Raw genomic sequence first — 18994 nt, 5'->3', positions numbered from 1 at the left:
CCCGTCGGTGCTAGTTACTGACCAGGTCTCTCCAGGTGCAGTTGGAGTATATTATCCGTCTTGTGCGGATGCTCTGCGCACTTTAGTTTCATCTTCAGAACGGGTGACGCAGTGAGGATTTGAAAATAAAGCATAGATGGCGATTCCAAATACATGCACACAAAATTTTTTAAAAAACATGACAGAATTGGGGAAGAATTCCTCTCGTGTAAATCGGCCGGTGATGTGGAAAGAACGCCTCCCTGCTGCGGTCGTTCATGCATTAGAGGCAGCCCCATTACACTCACTCACAGAAATGCCCATTCTCACCGCCGCCCGTCCGACCCGCGTCGGCGCCACCTTCAGGGGTTTCGCCTCTCCCTGGAGGCAGTCGAAGCGTGAAGAGAAACACGGACAGAGAGACCGCCAAAAAAAAAAAACCCCCCTCAAAACTCCAAACTGTGTTCCAGCGTCACGCTATACTGAGCGTACCCCCGACCTGGGTCTGTCTGGGGGTTTATCGGGGTCCCCTGGGGCGGGAACAAGCTCGGCGCTGTCAGCCTATCGCACCGCGCCGCCAGGCGTCGAAAGGGAAGATGGAGTCCTTCTCCGTCGTCTGGTTTCACGGTTCACACCTTATGAGCCCTTGTTAGCCGAGACACAGCTGCTGCTGCTGCCGTTTTTTTTTTTTTTGTTTGTTTTGTTTTGTTTTTTTTGGCTGCCAATTATAGGTACATGCCAAATGGGAGTGTGCTGCCAGGCCCTGGATGTTCCCCGTTATGCTGCGGATTCAGGAGATCAACTGGCCTCGTTCACTGTGACACCTGAAGCGCTTTCCTAAGACCTCTGTCAGTCAATCATAAAAGGCCTCTTATGGTTTATTGCATTGGTTTGGTTTTTTTTTCCGGTTACGTTGTCGAGGTGCTTGAAGAGTTTGTCCTGAGTGAGTCGGTATGTTTGTGTGGTGTGAGTGCGTGTGTATGTTTGTGTGGTGTGAGTGCGTGTGTATGTTTGTGTGGATGTGTGAGTAGTGGAGGGGGGCTTTCATTAGCAGGTTAGCTGCTATTTTCGCCCTGGCTCTTGAGGAGGGTTTTGTACCCACCATCATCCCCCCCCCCCCCCCCCCCCCCCCCCCCCCCCCCCCACCCGCAAGACCTATTAATGAACCTTACAGACTAGTGTGAAAAAATGAAACATTTTATCGCCAAGGCAATGAACTTTACTGAGCTGGCTTTAGCATGGTTACTTCACAAAGAACAAAAAAAGAATGAAAGTGTAAACATGATTAAAAAAGGAAGCTCCACAGGAATAAAAACAAAACCAAAGTCTACTCTTCAGTTTGTGATTCTGCTTCATAATCAGATAATAAGCGTCCTCTCCTCCTGAATGTTGAATGTGAATGAATGTGTTTTTGTGTGCTGTTTGTCCGGTTGACTCTAACAGTCTTGGTTGGGTTTTTGGTCCCCCCCCCCAGATAAGAGCTTCCCCCGGCCGGTGGTCTCACCTGTGGACCAGGTGGTCATGCGGAACGAGGAGGCCGTCTTCCACTGCCAGTTCGCCGCCGAGCCGCCGCCCACGGTCGAGTGGTACCACGGCAACGACCCCGAGCCCCTCACCAACAAGACCCGGTACGTCACGCTCACGGTCACGTCCTCCTCTTCCTCTTCCTCATCCGCGGATCTTCCACCCCCTGCTTACCTCTCCTGTAGTCTCGGAATCATGGAGGACAGATTGTGTAAAACCTCAGGGCTCTCTCTCTCTCTCTCTCTCTGTCTCTCTCTGTCTCTCTCTCTCTCTCTCTGTCTCTTTGTCTCTCTCTCTCTCTCTCTGTCTGTCTGTCTCTCTCTCTCTCTCTGTCTCTCTCTCTCTCTCTCACCCCTTCGGTAGCAGCGCTAACGGCTACGATGGTAAGTGACAGGAGGGATGTTCCGCCTGGGACGCTGGTTGAATTCGCGGAAATGTGTGACGCCTGTTCTTTCACCGTTTTCCCACCTTCCTCTCCGTGTCTCACGGCTCATGTCTGAAACACCATCCCCTCAGGAAGAACCGCCTTCTCAGTGCTGTGTGATGTGATGTCGTCGTCGAATATTCGGGAGATGTTTCTCGTAAATTTGAAAAAATCTGAAGAATTTTTCTGTTGTCCGGAAAAGGTTAAAGCATTCACGCATGCTTGTTTAACTCGGATCTGGTCCGGCCAAATACGTGTCCTTTGGTTCCCTTCGGGCACCTTTTAAGGGTTGACACTTTGGGTTAATCCGAAACATGTAAAACTAGCTGGTACAGGTCTTTACGAGGCTGCACTTTAAGCTGGGCTTGGCAGGAGGGCTGTAAGAAAACAATGAGTGCTTGACATTTGATTTTCCACACGCAAGTGCCTTGAGCTGGCTTCACTCCCATGGAGCGTTTACATGTAGTGAGCTTCACTGAACCGCGTGCGAAGCTGACAGGAGGGGACGTCTTTGCGTCTTAAAGCCCCTTCCCTCTCCCACACATTTAATACCCCTCTGTGTTTACGTAGCCGTTACTCGCGAGCAGTTCCGCGTTGGTGCGAACGACTCGGCTGAGGTCACGTGGGGAAATTTGCAGTCGACCGTCTTTTGACGTGTGGTCGACTTTTAGCAGATTAGCAGGGGTTTTTTTTTTTTTTCTTTCCCTCCTCCGTCTTCAATAATAATAATTTTTTTTAAAATCTGGATAACTTTCCGGACGACTTTTCCTTCCGTACGTTCGCCAGCTTTTCCCGAGACTTCGCCGTGCCCTGCTGGGGAAACGTGGTTTTCATCTCCTGACACGATTCCTCCCATCAGGAGAAGTAAAAAGTAAAATATATTCTTCCTGACGGGATAAGTAAAAGGTAAAAAATATTCCTCCTGTCAGGTCTTCTTCTGGCACCCTGCTGTGATGAAACATTTTATAGCTACATTCAGCTCTTCAAACGCACGTGTGAGAGTTTTATTTGGAACATGCCGGAGTTCCTTCCTTCCAGTTCCAGCAGATTGAGGTGCGTAGACGTCTCTCTGGAAGCTGGAATTGCATCATCTTGAAACTGTAATTGAACTGTCGTACCGATGGTGTTGGAATCCAGTGTAATTGAGAGATGAGGAGTACGGATGTTGTTATAAATTTTGCCAAACCGTAATTACAAACCGGTTTGGTAATACCCGGTCCTGCTTTTTGAGAAGGCCTCAGGATGGGTGAGCTCAAGGTATTTTAACGTCCAGTGGGGTCCGCTGTCAGGCTCGGGCGTTCGAAGCGGACCAAGGCGGATCAAACCGGTTTGTGCTGGGCTTCACCGTGCGCACGAGGAAAAGCTCATCCAACAGCCCTGGAATGTCGGAAAACGCCTGTACTGTCTCGGGGTGCCACCGAGGTCGGTTGGAACATTCGCACGTCTTCAGTGTTTTCTTTGGTGATTCAGATCCAGATTCTTTTTGTGTGAAGGCCTCCTCTTTCGCTTCGCAGGTTCATTGCTGCCAGTGAAATGTGCACTTGTGGTTCAGAGGTAGCGTTGCCGGTCTGATGACCGTGAAATATTTTGCCATCGTGACTTGTTTCGTCTCGTGTCTTGTTTTATCAGTCTGGTTTGTAGTGGGAGGGGCCTTACAGTTACCCGCCATTGTGACTGATGATGATGATGGTACAGTTGGACTGTTGCATTGTGGGTCTGTGTGATTGCGTAATTAAGAATTGAGCAGATTAAAATGAATTTAAAACGCGTACCTTCATTTCTTACGGGGACAGTTGGGAAGGCGGCCATGAACCCTTGTTAGCTAGCCTCACTTATCAGAATCATTACCTCATGGTACTATGTGTCTGACCAGGTTGCTCATGACTTTACGGTACTATGAGCCTAACCTGGTTGATACCTGTATGTGGTTTGTCTGCTCAAGTTATAATAAGTCTGCGTGAGCTTGGAATAAGCTATGCTAATAAACCAATGGTTGGTTACTACTTCTGACCAATCATGATTTTTGTGACACAGGCAGCTGTTCAAGCCAACACAACCATTGGCCTATAATGGAACGCTGGTTAAAACTAGGTAGAACCAATCAGATGACAGGTATTTCATTAACAAACTAACTTCCCTTTCCAAATGCTCTGGAGAGTGGGAGAGAGAATGTGTGATCAGAACTTCTGTTCCTGCTGGACTGTAATATGAAATAGTTTTGTTTCACACCGTTGTTTCTTTTCTTCATTAGCCTGCTTATTATACTCACAGTTTGCGAAATTTGTAATCCACTAAAAAATGCAGAGGATTTTCTAATTCTGTATTGCCGGGGCCAAGATTATTTTCTTTATCTGAGAGAAAGAATAGATGATGCTTGATCACATTTCTTGCCGAGACCAAGATTTCAAAAATATTTACAAGATGAGGTCCTTCAAGATTTTCACTATTTACAATATCTGAAGAAAAGGAATGCATTGTTTGAAAAGGAACGTGTGGGTCCTCTCTGATTGCAGATAACTTATTGGATGTGAAATGGAACAAGTACGTACACGAGCTCATAAATAACGAGGGATTCGTGTAAGGTCTTTGAACAGCAACAGGAACATTAATGTACATAATAAGCAACGGGGAGAAGTAAAGGAATTAACTTTAATCTTCCTTCTCCGTGCTTGAACACGTCGCATATACAGAGAAGTCGACCGTTCCATCCCTCCCCGCAGTCCCGTGGAGGACAGCCAATCATCTGACTTCTCTGCGGCGGCCCACCAATGATTAGCTTCACACATTGTGTCAATTAGGCGCTGGTGGGGTTGGATGTCTTGCAGACCCCGGTTCCCGTTATTAAAGGCTTTGCGCTAAGGAGTTGCTGCCTGTGACGGCTCAAAGTCAAAGCTTTCTCTGGGCCTCTGGGACGTTTTACCCGGTCACTACTGACAGTGTTAATGTTTAATAATCCACTTTCAGCGCTGCGGTATTTTAAAAAAGCAAATAAAGGTATTCAAAGCCTCCGATTTATCAGTTTGCAACTGTTTATAGCATTTATCCTGCAGCTCAGAATCGGAACTGCTGTACGAAAGCTGTTTTATGATTTTTCGGAAGTGCATGAACCGTGACATGTGACTGGATAAGAGGCTCTGCCAAATGATTGCAAAGAATAATAACAAATAATGACCGATGATCTGTATTATGCATAGCAAAATATGTTCAGGTGCTGTGTGAACATTAACCCTTTTAAGAGCAGGTTTTTGAAATGTTTTTTTTCTAAATTCTAAGGCTGTGTTCTAGAACTCCGTTGCTTTCAGTTACCAGTGGTGACTGTGGTAACATCACTATAGGTGACATCAGCAAAAGAATGTTAAGTTAAGAGCATTCTAATCACATATTTGTGATCTTGCGCCTTAAAGGGTTAAGGATTTTTTTTTTTTTCCAACATGAAAGGACATTTTTTACATTTGTGTTCAGCAGACACTTCTACCCAGATCCACTTCCACTGCTTTCATTTGTACATACCAGCAGGATATTTCTCTGATGAAATTCAGGCAGTGTAATTTTCACTAGGGTACCACAGCAGTGCCGCCTCATACTCTGTATGAGGGATACTGAAATCTGGCGCTCTGGGCCCGTAGTACAGCCAGCCTTCATTTCTCCCTCCAATCAGGGACCAATTTAAGCCTGATGCACCCGGTGAGCGTGACCTCTGGCCAATCAGTGGCATTATTGAGCCGTGGACCGCCTATCAGGCAGAAGAGAGAACCAGCGGTGCCGCTGACCTTGAGGGCCGGATTTGAGTGTCCCTGCTCTTTTACACACTGAGATTCTCCATTACCGTTCAGCCTGGCTTAAAGCACTGCCCGTAGGGAATGGGCTCCCTCTCTGTAGCCGGGTTACACTCCAGATTGATTCTCACCGGGGAGTGTTTTTCTTGCCGCTGCTTGAGTGGTTTTTTTCTTTTCTTCCTTTAGAGGAGTTTTTTTTTTTCACTTCACTTTGCTTTTTTTTTAGGAGGGAGGGGGAGGGGAGTGGTCAGGCTCAGTCTTTCTTGATATTACTGTTTTCTGTTTTCCTCTGAAGTGGCTTCGCATTAATCACATTTGTTGGAGGTGCCATGCAAATGTAATTGAATAGAGTTGTGTGGAACTGGAAGTCGTTGAAGGATGGTGTCAGGAGTGTTTCCTGATATTTTTTAGGATTGCACGTCAGATTTATATATTTATTTATAATTGCCTGAGGACAGAGGGACCGTTTTACTCCGGTGGGGGTTGGAGGGGGGTGGTTCAGTGCTGATAAAATCAGACGGGCACATGACATCCAGTCTCCCAGCTGTCAGCTGCAGTGATCCTCCAAGTGCAGTTTCCTCAGTGTGTCTCTGTTTTAACAGGCTGACATTTGGACTTTTTTTTTAGGGGGGTGGGGGACTCAGTGGAGACAATTTTGACAGTAGCGAAGTGTGTTCTCTAAGGGGGGGTGGGGGGGGGGGTTGTAAACTGAAGGACCATCTATGGAGCAAGGCTGCTGGGTTTAGGATGTGTGTGACTTCCTTGACAGCCGCTGAATATATTTAAATATAATGCGAAAAAGTGTGCTTGCTGGAAAACACAATGATCAGCATATTTTACAGCAGTGCAGAGTCTGAAACCAGCTAGAATGTGCCTGCATATTGTCAAGCGTTGTAATGCCTTGATAATATATTTCATTTCAGTATATCAGAGTAAATTACACTTAATGTGACCAAACTCTGACAGTCCTGGCCTTGGACGCACAGCAAGTTGTTCTTGGTACATATTTTTTGCTGTTGTAGGTTTATAAATACGTCTAAGTGAATGCAAACGGATGCCGAGCTGTGTGGTGTGGGGTTGCCATGTCCTGTTCCTATTCCTGGGGAAAACTCCTCCTCCTGTTTCCTAACATGCTGGTTTTGGCTCCGTTCGGAGGGGAGGCTCGGTGAGAACTGGCACGGGTGGCTTTTGGAAGCGGAGCGCTGTCAGATGCCTGCCGTGTGGGGGGGAGGGGGAGGAGAGGGAGGAGGGGGGGAGGAGTGGGGGGGGGGCTCTGGCTCGGTGCGACAGCTCGAGTGTGTCGCGTCTCGTTGCCGAGGGGAATGTAGGGGGGCCGTCAGGTGCGCTTCTGTGCCGGCTCAGCCTGAAATCCTCCCCAATTATGGCAACCCCCCCTCCCATGTGGATGTCGGAGAGAGCTCTGCTCTCCCCGCTGCGTTTTTCTGTGACAGGGCTCACGGCTCGTCTCTCCATCTCCATCCACTCCCGCTACACCAGAGCCAGTAAAAGGGCCGTCGTCCCCCCCGCCCCCGCCCCCCCACCCCCCACCCAAACCACGGTTTTTCACACCAGAGAGGACCAGGAGACTCAACCCAGGGAATGCTGGTTTCCATTTTCTTACCAGGCTTTGACCCCCATTTTGTGCCAACTGCGTTATCAGTGTTAATGCGGCCTGACGATGTCACCGGTTGGCTGGGAATAGCCAGTGATGTCCAGACTGATCCCAGTTCAGTTGTGTGTTGACTCAGGCTGTATTTCAGACTGATCCCAGTACAGTTGTGTGTTGGTGGCTGCATTTCAGACTGATACCAGTCCAGTTGGATGTTGACGCCTCTATTTCAGACTGATCCCAGTCCAGTTGTGTGTTGACTCTGGCTGTATTTCAGACTGATCCCAGTCCAGTTGTATGTTGACTCTGGCTGTATTTCAGACTGATCCCAGTCCAGCTGTGTGTTGACGCCTCTATTTCAGACTGATCCCAGTCCAGTTGTGTGTTGACTCTGGCTGTATTTCAGACTGATCCCAGTCCAGTTGTGTGTTGACTCTGGCTGTATTTCAGACTGATCCCAGTCCAGTTGTGTGTTGACGGCTCTGTCCCGCTCTCTCTCTCTCTCTGGTCCCCTCAGGCTCTTCGTGCTCAGTAACGGGACCCTGCAGATCACCCAGGTGAAGGTGCGCACCACCGGCGTGTACAAATGCGTGGCCCGCGGGCCCCGGGGCCCCCCCGTCACCCTGGAGGCCAACCTCCGCCTGGCGGGTAAGACAGCGACGCACGCGTGCACACGCACACATTACATACAAGCAAGTAGTGTGTACACACTCACACGCATGTATATGTGTACGCACACACACTCCTGCGCATACACGTGCACACACACGTGCACTCCCACACGCACTCCAACATATACACACACACACTCAAGCCCCCCCCCCCCCCCCCCTTCTGGTTTTTAATAGTGTGTAATGAAATGGTAATGGTAACCATGGGAACCATTTTCAGACTATTAACGACATAAGCATCAAGTCTGCGTGTCGCTTGATTACTTAAGCTCCTGTAACCCAGGTAACCTCCACACTTGAACCGCGGATGAATGAACTACAGGTTTCTCTGCTGCGCTGTAACCATGACGATCTTACCTTCGAGTACAAGAGTGCGGTTTCCCCTGTGATTTGAGGTCACGCTTTTATTCAGCGTCTCGTATTCCCCCAGCACTTTAACCCCCTGATCCTCAGCCCCCTGCCCCCCCCACCCAGGTTTAAGTGCATTAAACTCGCCTAATCTTTCGCTTATCCGCTGCAGAAGTAAAGAGGATTGGGTCGCTCGGCCACTTGAGAGTTTTGAATCGAGCCCTAGAGGCGCTCTCTGCTGCAGCGCTCTCTCCCGCCCGACTCTTTAAGTTTCGGCTGCGTCCCGTTGCTCTGATACGAGCGGCGCGCGGATCTGTTTTTCGCTCCGTCGGACGAGGCGGGCGACCCGCTTTCGGAAAGGGAATATGTGGGACGGAGAGCCCATCAGTTCTCCTTATCGCGGACCCGCCACTCCCACACACTTTAGAGCAGCAGTTAGCCAAAGCGCTAATAAATAATCTCTCACAAACTCTGCTCTTGGGCTAGCGCTTATTAGCGGTGGCGCGCTCTGCGGCGTCGGCTAGCACCCCTCTCTCTCCGGTCTCCTGCGAGAGTAATATTACCCCATTAAGCTGACGGAGGAATTTCAGTCCCGGATGGAGTCGTCGTCTGTTTGCGGGAGAGCCCACTTTATGCGCTGGATTGTGTGTAGAGGCCCAGGTTTGGGAGAGTCCTTGTTCTGCCATAGGTTCTGTTAGACCCTCGAGATGCTCAAGATTCTTGACAACATTGAACGTTCTTCCTTCCTACCCATGGAGACCAAAAATTCAAAGCTGAATTTATCTATATATATATTTTGTCCCCCCTCTTTCCCTCTTCTTCTCTCTCCCCATCTCTCTCTCTCTCCATCCCTTTTCCCTCTCTCTCTCTCTCTCCCCCCTCCCTCCTGCCCCTCCCCCTCCCCCTCCCCCTGCAGAGATTGAGGACACGGGGCCTCCGATGGTGCAGGTCTTCACGGTGGACACCCTACAGCGAGTGCGCTGCAAACCTCCGCATGGTCACCCCAAACCGGAGGTGTGGTGGGAGAGGGGCGGGGTCCGCCTACCCCAGGAGGGCAGGGTGTACCAGGACGACCTGAGCCTGGTGTTCAGCCCCACGGAGGGGGCCGATTCGGGGTCCTACACCTGCGTGGCCCAGAACCGGGCGGGGACCAGGAGGCAGGAGCTGACCGTCACTGTGGCCAGTGAGTGGGCGAACAATCAGTCAGTCAGCCAGCCAACCGGCCAATCAACGAATCCATCCATCAGCCAAGCCAATAAAATAAATCAGTCAGTCAACCAGCCAATCAATGAATCCATCCATCAGCCAATCAATCAATCAGCCAGCCAATCAGTCAGCCAGTCAACCAATGAATTCATCCATCAGCCAATCAATCAATTAGTCAGTCAGCCAATCAGTCAATCGCCCAATCGCCAATAGGATTTCATTTAACGGGAGTGGTTTTTTGGTAATGGGCGGGGGGGGGGAGATATGTCATTTTTAACAATAGGGCGATATGATGTCATTTTTAACGAGGGGGGGACATGATGTCATTTTTAACGAGGGGGCGACGTGATGTCATTTTTAACGGTGGGTGCGACATGATGTCATTTTTAACGGTGGGTGCGATGTCCTCCCAGCTGCTCCGGAATGGGTGACCAAACCGGAAGACAGCCAGCTGGAGGAGGGGCGTCCCGGCTACCTGCACTGCCTCACTAGCGCCACCCCTGACCCGGAGGTCTCTTGGTACCGCAACAACATAGCCATTACTGAGGTGAGGTTACCTGTGTGTGTGTGCACCCGTGCGCGTATGTGTTTGTGTGTGTAGCACGTGTGTGTGTGTGCGTCTGTCTGTGCATGGGTGCGTGTCTGTGCATGCGCATGTGCGCTACGAAATATACGCTAAACATCGATACACAAGCACGCACGCTTACACACACGCGCTTGCACACACGCACACCCATGTGAATGTGTACTACGGAAGTAAGATGCTGTAACCCTCAGTGAAGCACAGATGTCTCCTTCTTGTCTTCTATCTGAAGTATGAGACTGTTATGCTGCAGGTAATATGATAGGATGCATTAAATCACCAAGGAGATGAGCACAAATAGTGCAGTTACAGTACACCCACATTTACTGTAAATAGCCATTAAGATGAATCACGTTAATGTAAGTGATCATATATAAAGATAAGAATAAAATTATTTTTTAAAAGCAGTGCTCAGCAACCCATGCATTAGTGACTCATAATTGTATCTCACTTGGATGTAGAAAGTATGCTGTCTGATTATGGTCTATAGAGGCCTTCCCCCTCTCCTTCAGTGATCAAATTTTAAATGTAACAGGGAAATCCACCGTTAAAATGTCACTGTCACTGATCACATGACCTTTTCTTTGTCTCTCTCACTCCCTCCCCCTCTCTCTCCCTCCCCCCCCCTCGTTCTCCCTCTCCAGGACAGTCGCTATAAACTCTACCCCAACGGGACGCTGCGCATTAACAGTGTTGAGGTGTACGACGCCCACCTGTACAGCTGCATGAGCAGGACCCAGGGAGGAACGCTGAACGCTAACGCGCGAGTCCACGTGCTCGGTGAGGGCCGCCGTGTGTGTGTGTGGGGGGGGGGGGGTAGTGTGTGTGTGTGTGTGTGTGGGGGGGAATAGTGTGTGTGTGTGTGTGTGTGGGGGGGGTGTAGTGTGTGTGAGTGCGTGTGTGTGTGTGGGGGGGGGGGGGTAGTGTGTGTGTGTGTGTGTACGTTGTGTGTGTGTACATTCTGCATGCATACGTGTGCTCATGTGCGCAGGTGTGTGTGTGTATATTCTGCATGCATACGTGTGCTCATGTGCGCAGGTGTGTGTATGTACATTCTGCATGCATACGTGTGCGCAGGTGTGTGTGTGTGTGTGTGTATGTTCTGCATGCATACGTGTGCTCATGTGCACAGGTATGTGTGTGTGTACGTTCCGTGTGCATACGTGTGCTCATGTGTGCAGGTGTGTGTGTGTACATTCTGCATGCATACGTGTGCGCAGGTGTGTGTGTGTGTACGTTCCGTGTGCATGCATGTGTGTCTGACTCCGCTCGCTCTGTGCTCCAGAGAAGCTGAAGTTCACGCCGACCCCCCAGGCCGTGCAGTGCCTGGAGCTGGATAAAGCCGGCAGTGTGCAGTGCTCAGCCAAGGGCCGGGAGGCCCCCACCGTCCAGTGGACCAAAACAGGTGCGTGTGAAAGGGCCCATTCAGCTCCCCGGGACGTCCCGTACGGGCACCTGACAGGAGCGCTACTGTCTGGAAACGGGCAGGAAGAGGCAGAGAGGTCTTAAGATGCAGCGGAATTGTGCTGCCATCTAAAGATGTTAAATATGTATTTGACCTGGGTCTGCTGCTAATGGAAATGCTTCCCTACTTTATCCCAGGAGTTTGGGCACGTTGTGATTCTGTTCACCTTGGATGGCGTTTCCCTCCAAACGCCTCTGAAGTTTTCAATTGCGTTGCATCATAAATGTTTTAAGTACCAATTTGCCCAGGGTCTGAAAAGGATTCGGGTTGAGTCCTGACGGTCTCTCTGTCGCCCCCTGCAGACGGCAGCGGGATCCCGCCGCGCGTCGAGCAGAAGGCCGGGCTGCTGCGCTTCCCCAAGGTGACGCGCCGCGACTCCGGGAACTACACCTGCGTCGCCTCGAACAGCCTGCAGGGGGAGATACGCGCCATGGTGATCCTGAACGTAGCGGGTACGGCTCCACCTGGAGATGAAGCTTCTTCTGCTTTCGTTGTTACTCTGATGTTGACCGATAAATCAAAAGCAGTTCATTGAAACAGGTAGCGTACCTCACCTGCTTCCTTGGGTCTGTATTGATTTGTGATGTCACCACGCCCTGTGGTTCTGTGGAGGTCAGAGTGAATTCCGCCGGTCTGTAGTCATCTTGGGAGGCCCCGGCAGTCTCGTGCAGTGTTGTTGGGCGGGGGCCTAAGACCCAACCAATCAATCCGATCGGCGGCTTTAAAGGCAGTCTCAAACGATTGCGCTCTGGAAACCAGCGCTTGAACAAACGAATAAAACATTACAACAACAAAAAACGGAAAAAGACACACCACCAATGTGAGGCTCCTGCTCAAAGGGGCTTCCCTGGCCTTCATAAATGCCAAATCTATTAATGATTCTAGCTGCTGTGCTTTGACAGCATCCAGAAAGGCCATAAACTCGCATTCTAAACCAGCCTGGCTAATTTGCTTGCTACAAAGTAATCGTGTCCTTGACAGCACAGTAAAAATAGTCTCGTGGTCCATGCAGTGGATGCTGCTGTGCTAGCTGCTGTATCTGCTGTGTTAACTGCTGGGCTAACTGCTGTGCTAACTGCTGGGCTAACTGTTGTGCTAGCTGTTGTGCTAACTGCTGTGCTAACTGCTGGGCTAACTGCTGTGCTAGCTGTTGTGCTAACTGCTGTGTTAACTGCTGGACTAACTGCTGCGTTAAATACTGTGCTAACTGCTGGGCTAACCGCTGGGCTAACTGCTGGGCTAACCGCTGGGCTAACACTGGCAGGCAGCTCCGTGAGGTAGTGTCCCCGGGTCAGGAGCTCGGCTGTGACAATGGCTCTCCCCGCCAGCGCCCGGTTTACTCCCTCCCGTTCCTGTCAGGCCACCGTCTCTGTGATTAATCTGGACGCAGCGGGGCTGTGTCATAGACAAACTACCCAAGGCCTTTCCAGCTACTGGGAAACCTTCCCCTTTCTGATCTACCCGATATCCTCTTGTTCGGTCACCAGACACCACTGTAGGTGTGCACACAGAATGGGCTTTCGCATCGTGGTCTTTTCTGCCATCGGTCTCAATGAAGCTTTGCTGCTCCTGGTGGCCGTGCTCGGTATTACACTCCTACAGGCATCGATGAGAAGCACTGTTCCAAAAGTGAATTGCAGCAGTTTTATAAAGTTCACCTAAAAGCTGTTCCCTGAAAAGTATCAGGAGTTTAGCTTTCATTATAATGGAACAGATTGTAGTTACATGTGTGAATGCCATTTTGGAATATTTATTTTTAATATGTAATTCATGTTAAGTCCCTAAAATGAATGACTGAAATGACTGTGTAAATGAATCTTAATGAGCCCAACTTTTGTGTGTGTGTGTCCATGCATGCGTGCGTTCATGCGTGTGTATAAAATGTATACATTTCTATTTTTTGCTCTCCTCCCAGTGTACGTTAAGTTCAAGATGGAGCCGGACAACACCACGGTGTACCAAGGCCACACGGCCATTCTTCACTGCCAGGCCACTGGGGACCCAGAGCCCTACATCCAGTGGAGGATTAAGGACAAGTTCCTGGACCCCAGCCAGAGCAGGTAAGAGTGAGAGAAACTGCAGAGGAAGAGCCAACATGGCCTCCTGTGAGCCAGAGCAGGTGAGAGAGAGAAACCAGAGAGGAAGAGCCAACATGGCCTCCTGTGAGCCAGATCAGGTGAGAGAGAGAAACCAGAGAGGAAGAGCCAACATGGCCTCCTGTGAGCCAGATCAAGTGAGAGAGAGAAACCAGAGAGGAAGAGCCAACATGGCCTCCTGTGAGCCAGATCAGGTGAGAGAGAGAAACCAGAGAAGAAGAGCCAACATGGCCTCCTGTGAGCCAGAGCAGGTGAGAGAGAGAAACCGCAGAGGAAGAGCCAACATGGCCTCCTGTGACTATTAATAACTATTATTATAATAATTATTAATAATCATAATTGATTGTGTTCATGTATTTACACTGTATCTCCCTAAGTATTGTATAGCCAGGGTTACCAGTTTTTCGTTAATAACTGTGTGAGCACGCACGCATGCGTGTGTGTGTGTGCCTGCATGTGCCTGTGTGTGTAGATGCGTATGATCTCCCTGGTGTAGAGTGTGACGGAGCCGCTGGCCTTTTGAAGCTAGCCCGGGCGGGGAGGGTAATTCGTGTCGTGTAATGGACCTGCGGTCTCGCGGAACGCTGCCCTTTTCCACGCTGTCAGAGCCTCATCACGCAAACGCTCGTTCGCCCGCTTGTTCGCCCTCGGTTCTTAGCTCGAGAGATCGTTTCGTCTCGGCGTTTCATGTGTGAACCCTACCAGAGTCATGAAGAGCATGAAAAATTGTGACAAGGAGCCAATGGAACAGAATTCCTGCCAGCTCAGTGCGAACGCCTGCTGTGAAATCACTGTGATTCTTTTCTTTCAAAAAAAAGTTCAAAGATATCAAACTCATGGTGGTTTTTTTGTGGTTTTGCTTCAGTCAGCCTCCAAGTTAGGCCTTGGAAACAAAGTGTACGGACGTAAGCCATTCAGTGACTTAAATTAAGCACTTAAATGCTGAAACACAATGAACAGGGTTTGACATCCCTGTTTCTGGACTAGAGTTTGAGATCCCTGGTCCAGGACTGTAGTTTGAGATCCCTGATTCAGGATTGGAGTTTAAGATCTCTGGTTCAATATATGGCCACGATCCAAACATTTTGTCATTCTTACATGATGTAATTTCCCTGTCCCCTGCCCTTAGGTTCCAGAAGATGGCGAATGGTTCGTTGGTGATCCGCACCGTCAGCACGGAGGACACTGGGAAGTACACGTGCATCGCCGGGAACAGCTGCGACATCAGGTCCACCTTCGCGGAGCTCTACGTCGTGGGTAAGACGGGGCGCTGAGCTGAGCGTGTCTCTTCAATTAGAGCGGCCCAGCCACACCGCCGTTCGCCCTGCTCCTGCTGAAGGGCTGAAGCTAAGCAGGGCTGGGCTTGGTTAGCACTGAAGCTAAGCATGGCTGGGCTTGGTTAGCACTGAAGCTAAACAGGGCTGGATTTGGTTAGCATGGAAGCTAAGCAGGGCTGGGCTTGGTTAGCATGGAAGCTAAGCAGGGCTGGTCTTGGTTAGTACTGAAGCTAAACAGGGCTGCGTTTGGTTAGCACTGAAGCTAAGCAGGGCTGGGCTTGGTTAGTAATGAAGCTAAGCAGAGTTGGGTTTGGTTGGTACCTGGATAGAAAGTCAGCTTACTATCCAGAGACAGAGGGTGAGATGAAGCCTAGTGACTGTTTCTTCACACCTGCAAGCTGAATAGACTAAATTAAAGTTGATGAATCGGCAAACATAATTACCAGATCAGAAGTTGTATGGCCTTTTAATGAAATACAGTATTTACCTTTGCTTGTACTGACAGCTTGGTCCAGAAATTTTCACACACTGTTGCACACTGATGTCTAAGTACAGAATCACTTAGCCAAGAAAACCTTCTCTTGGTCATAGGAAATGAGTTCCATGCTGGGTCGATTGCATAACATCGGTATCGATCTGTGCTCCTGCTGTCTTTTTCGAAAGTTGGACCAGCTGTCTGTTCTCGGCTTGATTGAGTCAACAAAGCAGATCTGCTTCTTAGGGTCGGAAGGGAGGTTGGAAGATTCTGGTAATTGGATTTTCCCGAGCCGCACAAAATCTCCCTGGGTTCGATTCATATTCCCGCGGGGGATCTTTAACATGTCTAGAATAGCACTTCTCCAGGTGGTATTGTTAGAGACTAAGGCAGGGCATTGTGGGATATAGAGGAACAATAGTCAGCAGCTGCCTGAACAGGTAGGAACCAGAGCCCAGAGGATTAACCCTACCTTAATTTTGCCTCTCAGGTTTGACATCATAGTGCTTCAAAGATGGCAAGTTTTTCTCAGCTAATTGTGTTAGCCAGCAGTAACCTTAGTGAGCAATGCTTTCAGTGATCCTGAACTTTCTGAGTATGATGTTGTGTGGACTTGCTGTTGTGTCTCTGTACGTGTAACAAGCAGTGAGGTTGTTGTTGTGTTCTCACTGTGTGTGAGGATGTTGTGAGGACACTGTCACTGTGTCCTCTGTGTGTGTAACAGTGTTGTGAGGACATTGTTATTGTGTCTTCTCTCTGTGTGTAAGGATGTTGTGGGGACATTGTGTGTAAGGGTATTGTGAGGATGTTGTGGGGACATTGTCGCTGTGTCCTCTATGTGTAAGGGGATTGTGAGGATGTTGTGGGGACATTGTGTGTAAGGGTATTGTGAGGGTGTTGTGAGGACATTGCGTGTAAGGGTATTGTGAGGATGTTGTGGGGACATTGTGTGTGAGGGTGTTGTGAGGATGTTGTGGGGACATTGTGTGTAAGGGTATTGTGAGGGTATTGTGAGGATGTTGTGAGGATGTTGTGGGGACATTGTGTGTAAGGGTATTGTGAGGATGTTGTGAACATGTTGTCATCGTCTCCCGTGTGTGTTTTTTACAGAGAAGCCGGTGCAGCACTCGATGGAGGACGAAGACAAGGCTCCGTACAAGATGATCCAGACCATCGGGCTGTCCGTGGGCGCGGCCGTGGCCTACATCATCGTGGTGCTGGCGCTCATGTTCTACTGCAAGAAGAGACGCAACGCCAAGCGGCTGCAGAAGAACACCGAGGGGGAGGAGCCCGAGATGGAGTGCCTGAACGGTGTGTGTGTGTGTGTGTGTCTCTGCATGCGTGTGTGTGTGTGTCTCTGCATGCGTGTGTGCGTATCAGTCAACATGTGTTTTCAAGCAGAGATATTAAATGCATGTTTTCAAATGCTCATCTTTCCTCAAAGCCAAAAATAATAATCATACTTTATGTAGACCACATGTGCGGAATAGGACCCAATGCCTGGGACAGTCCCAGCCATCACTGGGAGTCTACGGGGGTGGCCTGTTCCTTACAAAATCCTTCAATAAGGTTCCCATTGTTCACCGTCCAGCTTTTATAAAGTGCCGTAGCAAACTATGGCTCAAAGCACATTTCCTGCCAGGAACCCGATGCTCGAAGACGTCACAGTGGCAGCGATCTGTGTTAGCATTTCTGTGCTAGCGCCTGTACGTTTGTTACTGTGTACTTTTTTCCTCTATAGGAAATCAGTATTTGAGTGAAAAAAAAAGAAAAGTAATTTGAATGAGTGTTGCCATATTGTATAATAAGCATCCTGCAATTTGTGTTTGTGGCCTACAGGGGGAGCAGTTCAGCAGAACGGCCAGACCACGGCAGAGATCCAGGAAGAGGTGGCTCTGACTAACCTGACTGCCACGGCGACCAGCAACAAGCGCCACAGCAGCAATGACAAGCTGCACTTCCCTCGTGCCAACCTGCACACTATTACTACTCTGGGTAAGTATCCTCCAATCATAATGCACACTGTCATTACTCTGGGGAAATATCCTCCAATCATACTGCACGCTATCACTACCCTAGGTAAATATCCTCCAATCACACTTCACACTGTCATTACTCTGGGCAAATATGCTCTAATCATAATTAACACTGTCATTACTCTGGGTAAATATCCTCCAATCACACTGCACACTGTCAGTATTGCACACTGGGCTTATTAAAATGCAGCCTGTCGTGCGTTTGGCTTGAAAATTCAGCCATGTCTTAATTCCCTAGGTTGTAGTTGCTGGCATTTTATCTCATTATGCGAGAAGTGTTCTGCCCGGTATTTGCCTGGCTTTGATGTAAGAGAAGTGAAGTGTGATTAATGTGCTGCTGAAGTAGGTTTAAGCATGAGTGGAGAGAGTGTGTGCGGAGTGCTTGAGTGTGTGCTGAATGATGTTTGAGGATATTTTGTGTCCACCGAATGTCTGTGCATAAACCAAAATCTGACTGTAGGATTCTCGTAATGAAAAACTGTTTCGTTTTTGTTTTATTTTTATGCGTGTATGTATTTGTCCGTGTGTGTGCATATTTGTGTGTGTGTGTGTGCGCGCATGTTTGTGTGTTTGTGTGTGTGCCTGTGCGTGTGTGTGTGCACACGTGTGTGCGTGTGCGTGTGTGTGTGTGTGTGTGCCTGTGCGTGTGTATGTGCATATGCGTGTGTGCGCGTGTGTGTGTCCCACAGGTAAGGGCGAGTTTGGGGAGGTGCTCCTGGCGAAGGCGCAGGGCATCGAGGAGGGCGAGGAGGAGACGGTGGTGCTGGTGAAGAGCCTGCAGACGCGCGACGAGCAGCTGCAGCTGGACTTCCGCCGCGAGTTTGAGATGTTCGGCAAGCTCAGCCACGCCCACGTGGTGCGGCTGCTGGGCCTGTGCCGCGAGGCCGAGCCTCACTACATGATCCTGGAATACGTGGACCTGGTAGGCACCGCGCCCAGGGGTCAGAGGTCAGAGGTCAGAGGTCAAGGGTCAGGGGTCAGGGTCACACACACACACACACCCAGGTCCCCTTTCACCTGCCATATTCCCAGGCCTCGCACCTCACCTTTATGAAAGAGGAGCTGCGTGTGACAAAATGGTGGATCTTCATTCCCAGGCTTTTTAGAATGTTAGCTTTTGGCTAGCCGTAATGTGATTGGTTAGATTTGCATTTTTTTTGAAGGCATGTCATTAACAGCGTTTGAATAAATTAATTTGTACAAATAAATGAAATAAAAGCATTTCAGAACTGGTCACATTATTTTTAGTAATGTTCTTGATTTAAGTTGATGAGCTTTTGCATACAAAGTACAGACATAAGATGGGGAAGTGTTTTAAGGAAATAGATTTTAATAATCAACATCAATCTGATGTCTTTTCATGTAAGATCAAGTTGTTGCTCATTGGTCATTGACCTCCACTTCCTGTTTCCCATGCCTACAGGGGGATCTGAAACAGTTCCTGAGAATCTCCAAAAACAAAGACGACAAAGTCAAACCTCAGCACCTCAGTACCAAGCACAAGGTGGGTGTGCTAGTGTTAAAC

At 49.2% G+C, this 18994-nt stretch overlaps 1 protein-coding gene across 1 annotated transcript in view; it reads left to right on the top strand.

Annotated features, from left to right (window-relative positions):
* Positions 1 to 18994, top strand: part of LOC118221615 (inactive tyrosine-protein kinase 7-like) — a 94660-nt gene that overhangs the window by 71128 nt on the left and 4538 nt on the right. Inside the window, exons 5-17 of the mRNA XM_035406842.1 lie at positions 1454 to 1607; positions 7830 to 7960; positions 9248 to 9514; positions 9951 to 10084; positions 10765 to 10900; positions 11406 to 11525; positions 11888 to 12037; positions 13501 to 13645; positions 14811 to 14938; positions 16544 to 16744; positions 17273 to 17428; positions 18159 to 18391; positions 18893 to 18973. Coding sequence (XP_035262733.1) covers positions 1454 to 1607; positions 7830 to 7960; positions 9248 to 9514; positions 9951 to 10084; positions 10765 to 10900; positions 11406 to 11525; positions 11888 to 12037; positions 13501 to 13645; positions 14811 to 14938; positions 16544 to 16744; positions 17273 to 17428; positions 18159 to 18391; positions 18893 to 18973 — 2036 coding nt within the window. The remainder of the gene's footprint in view (positions 1 to 1453; positions 1608 to 7829; positions 7961 to 9247; positions 9515 to 9950; positions 10085 to 10764; positions 10901 to 11405; positions 11526 to 11887; positions 12038 to 13500; positions 13646 to 14810; positions 14939 to 16543; positions 16745 to 17272; positions 17429 to 18158; positions 18392 to 18892; positions 18974 to 18994) is intronic.

The sequence above is a fragment of the Anguilla anguilla genome, chromosome 2 (genome assembly GCF_013347855.1).
Source record: "Anguilla anguilla isolate fAngAng1 chromosome 2, fAngAng1.pri, whole genome shotgun sequence".
NCBI classification, from domain to species: domain Eukaryota; kingdom Metazoa; phylum Chordata; class Actinopteri; order Anguilliformes; family Anguillidae; genus Anguilla; species Anguilla anguilla.
The sequence above is the reverse complement of the archived record's forward strand: the minus strand, read 5'-3'. Positions and strand labels throughout refer to the sequence as shown.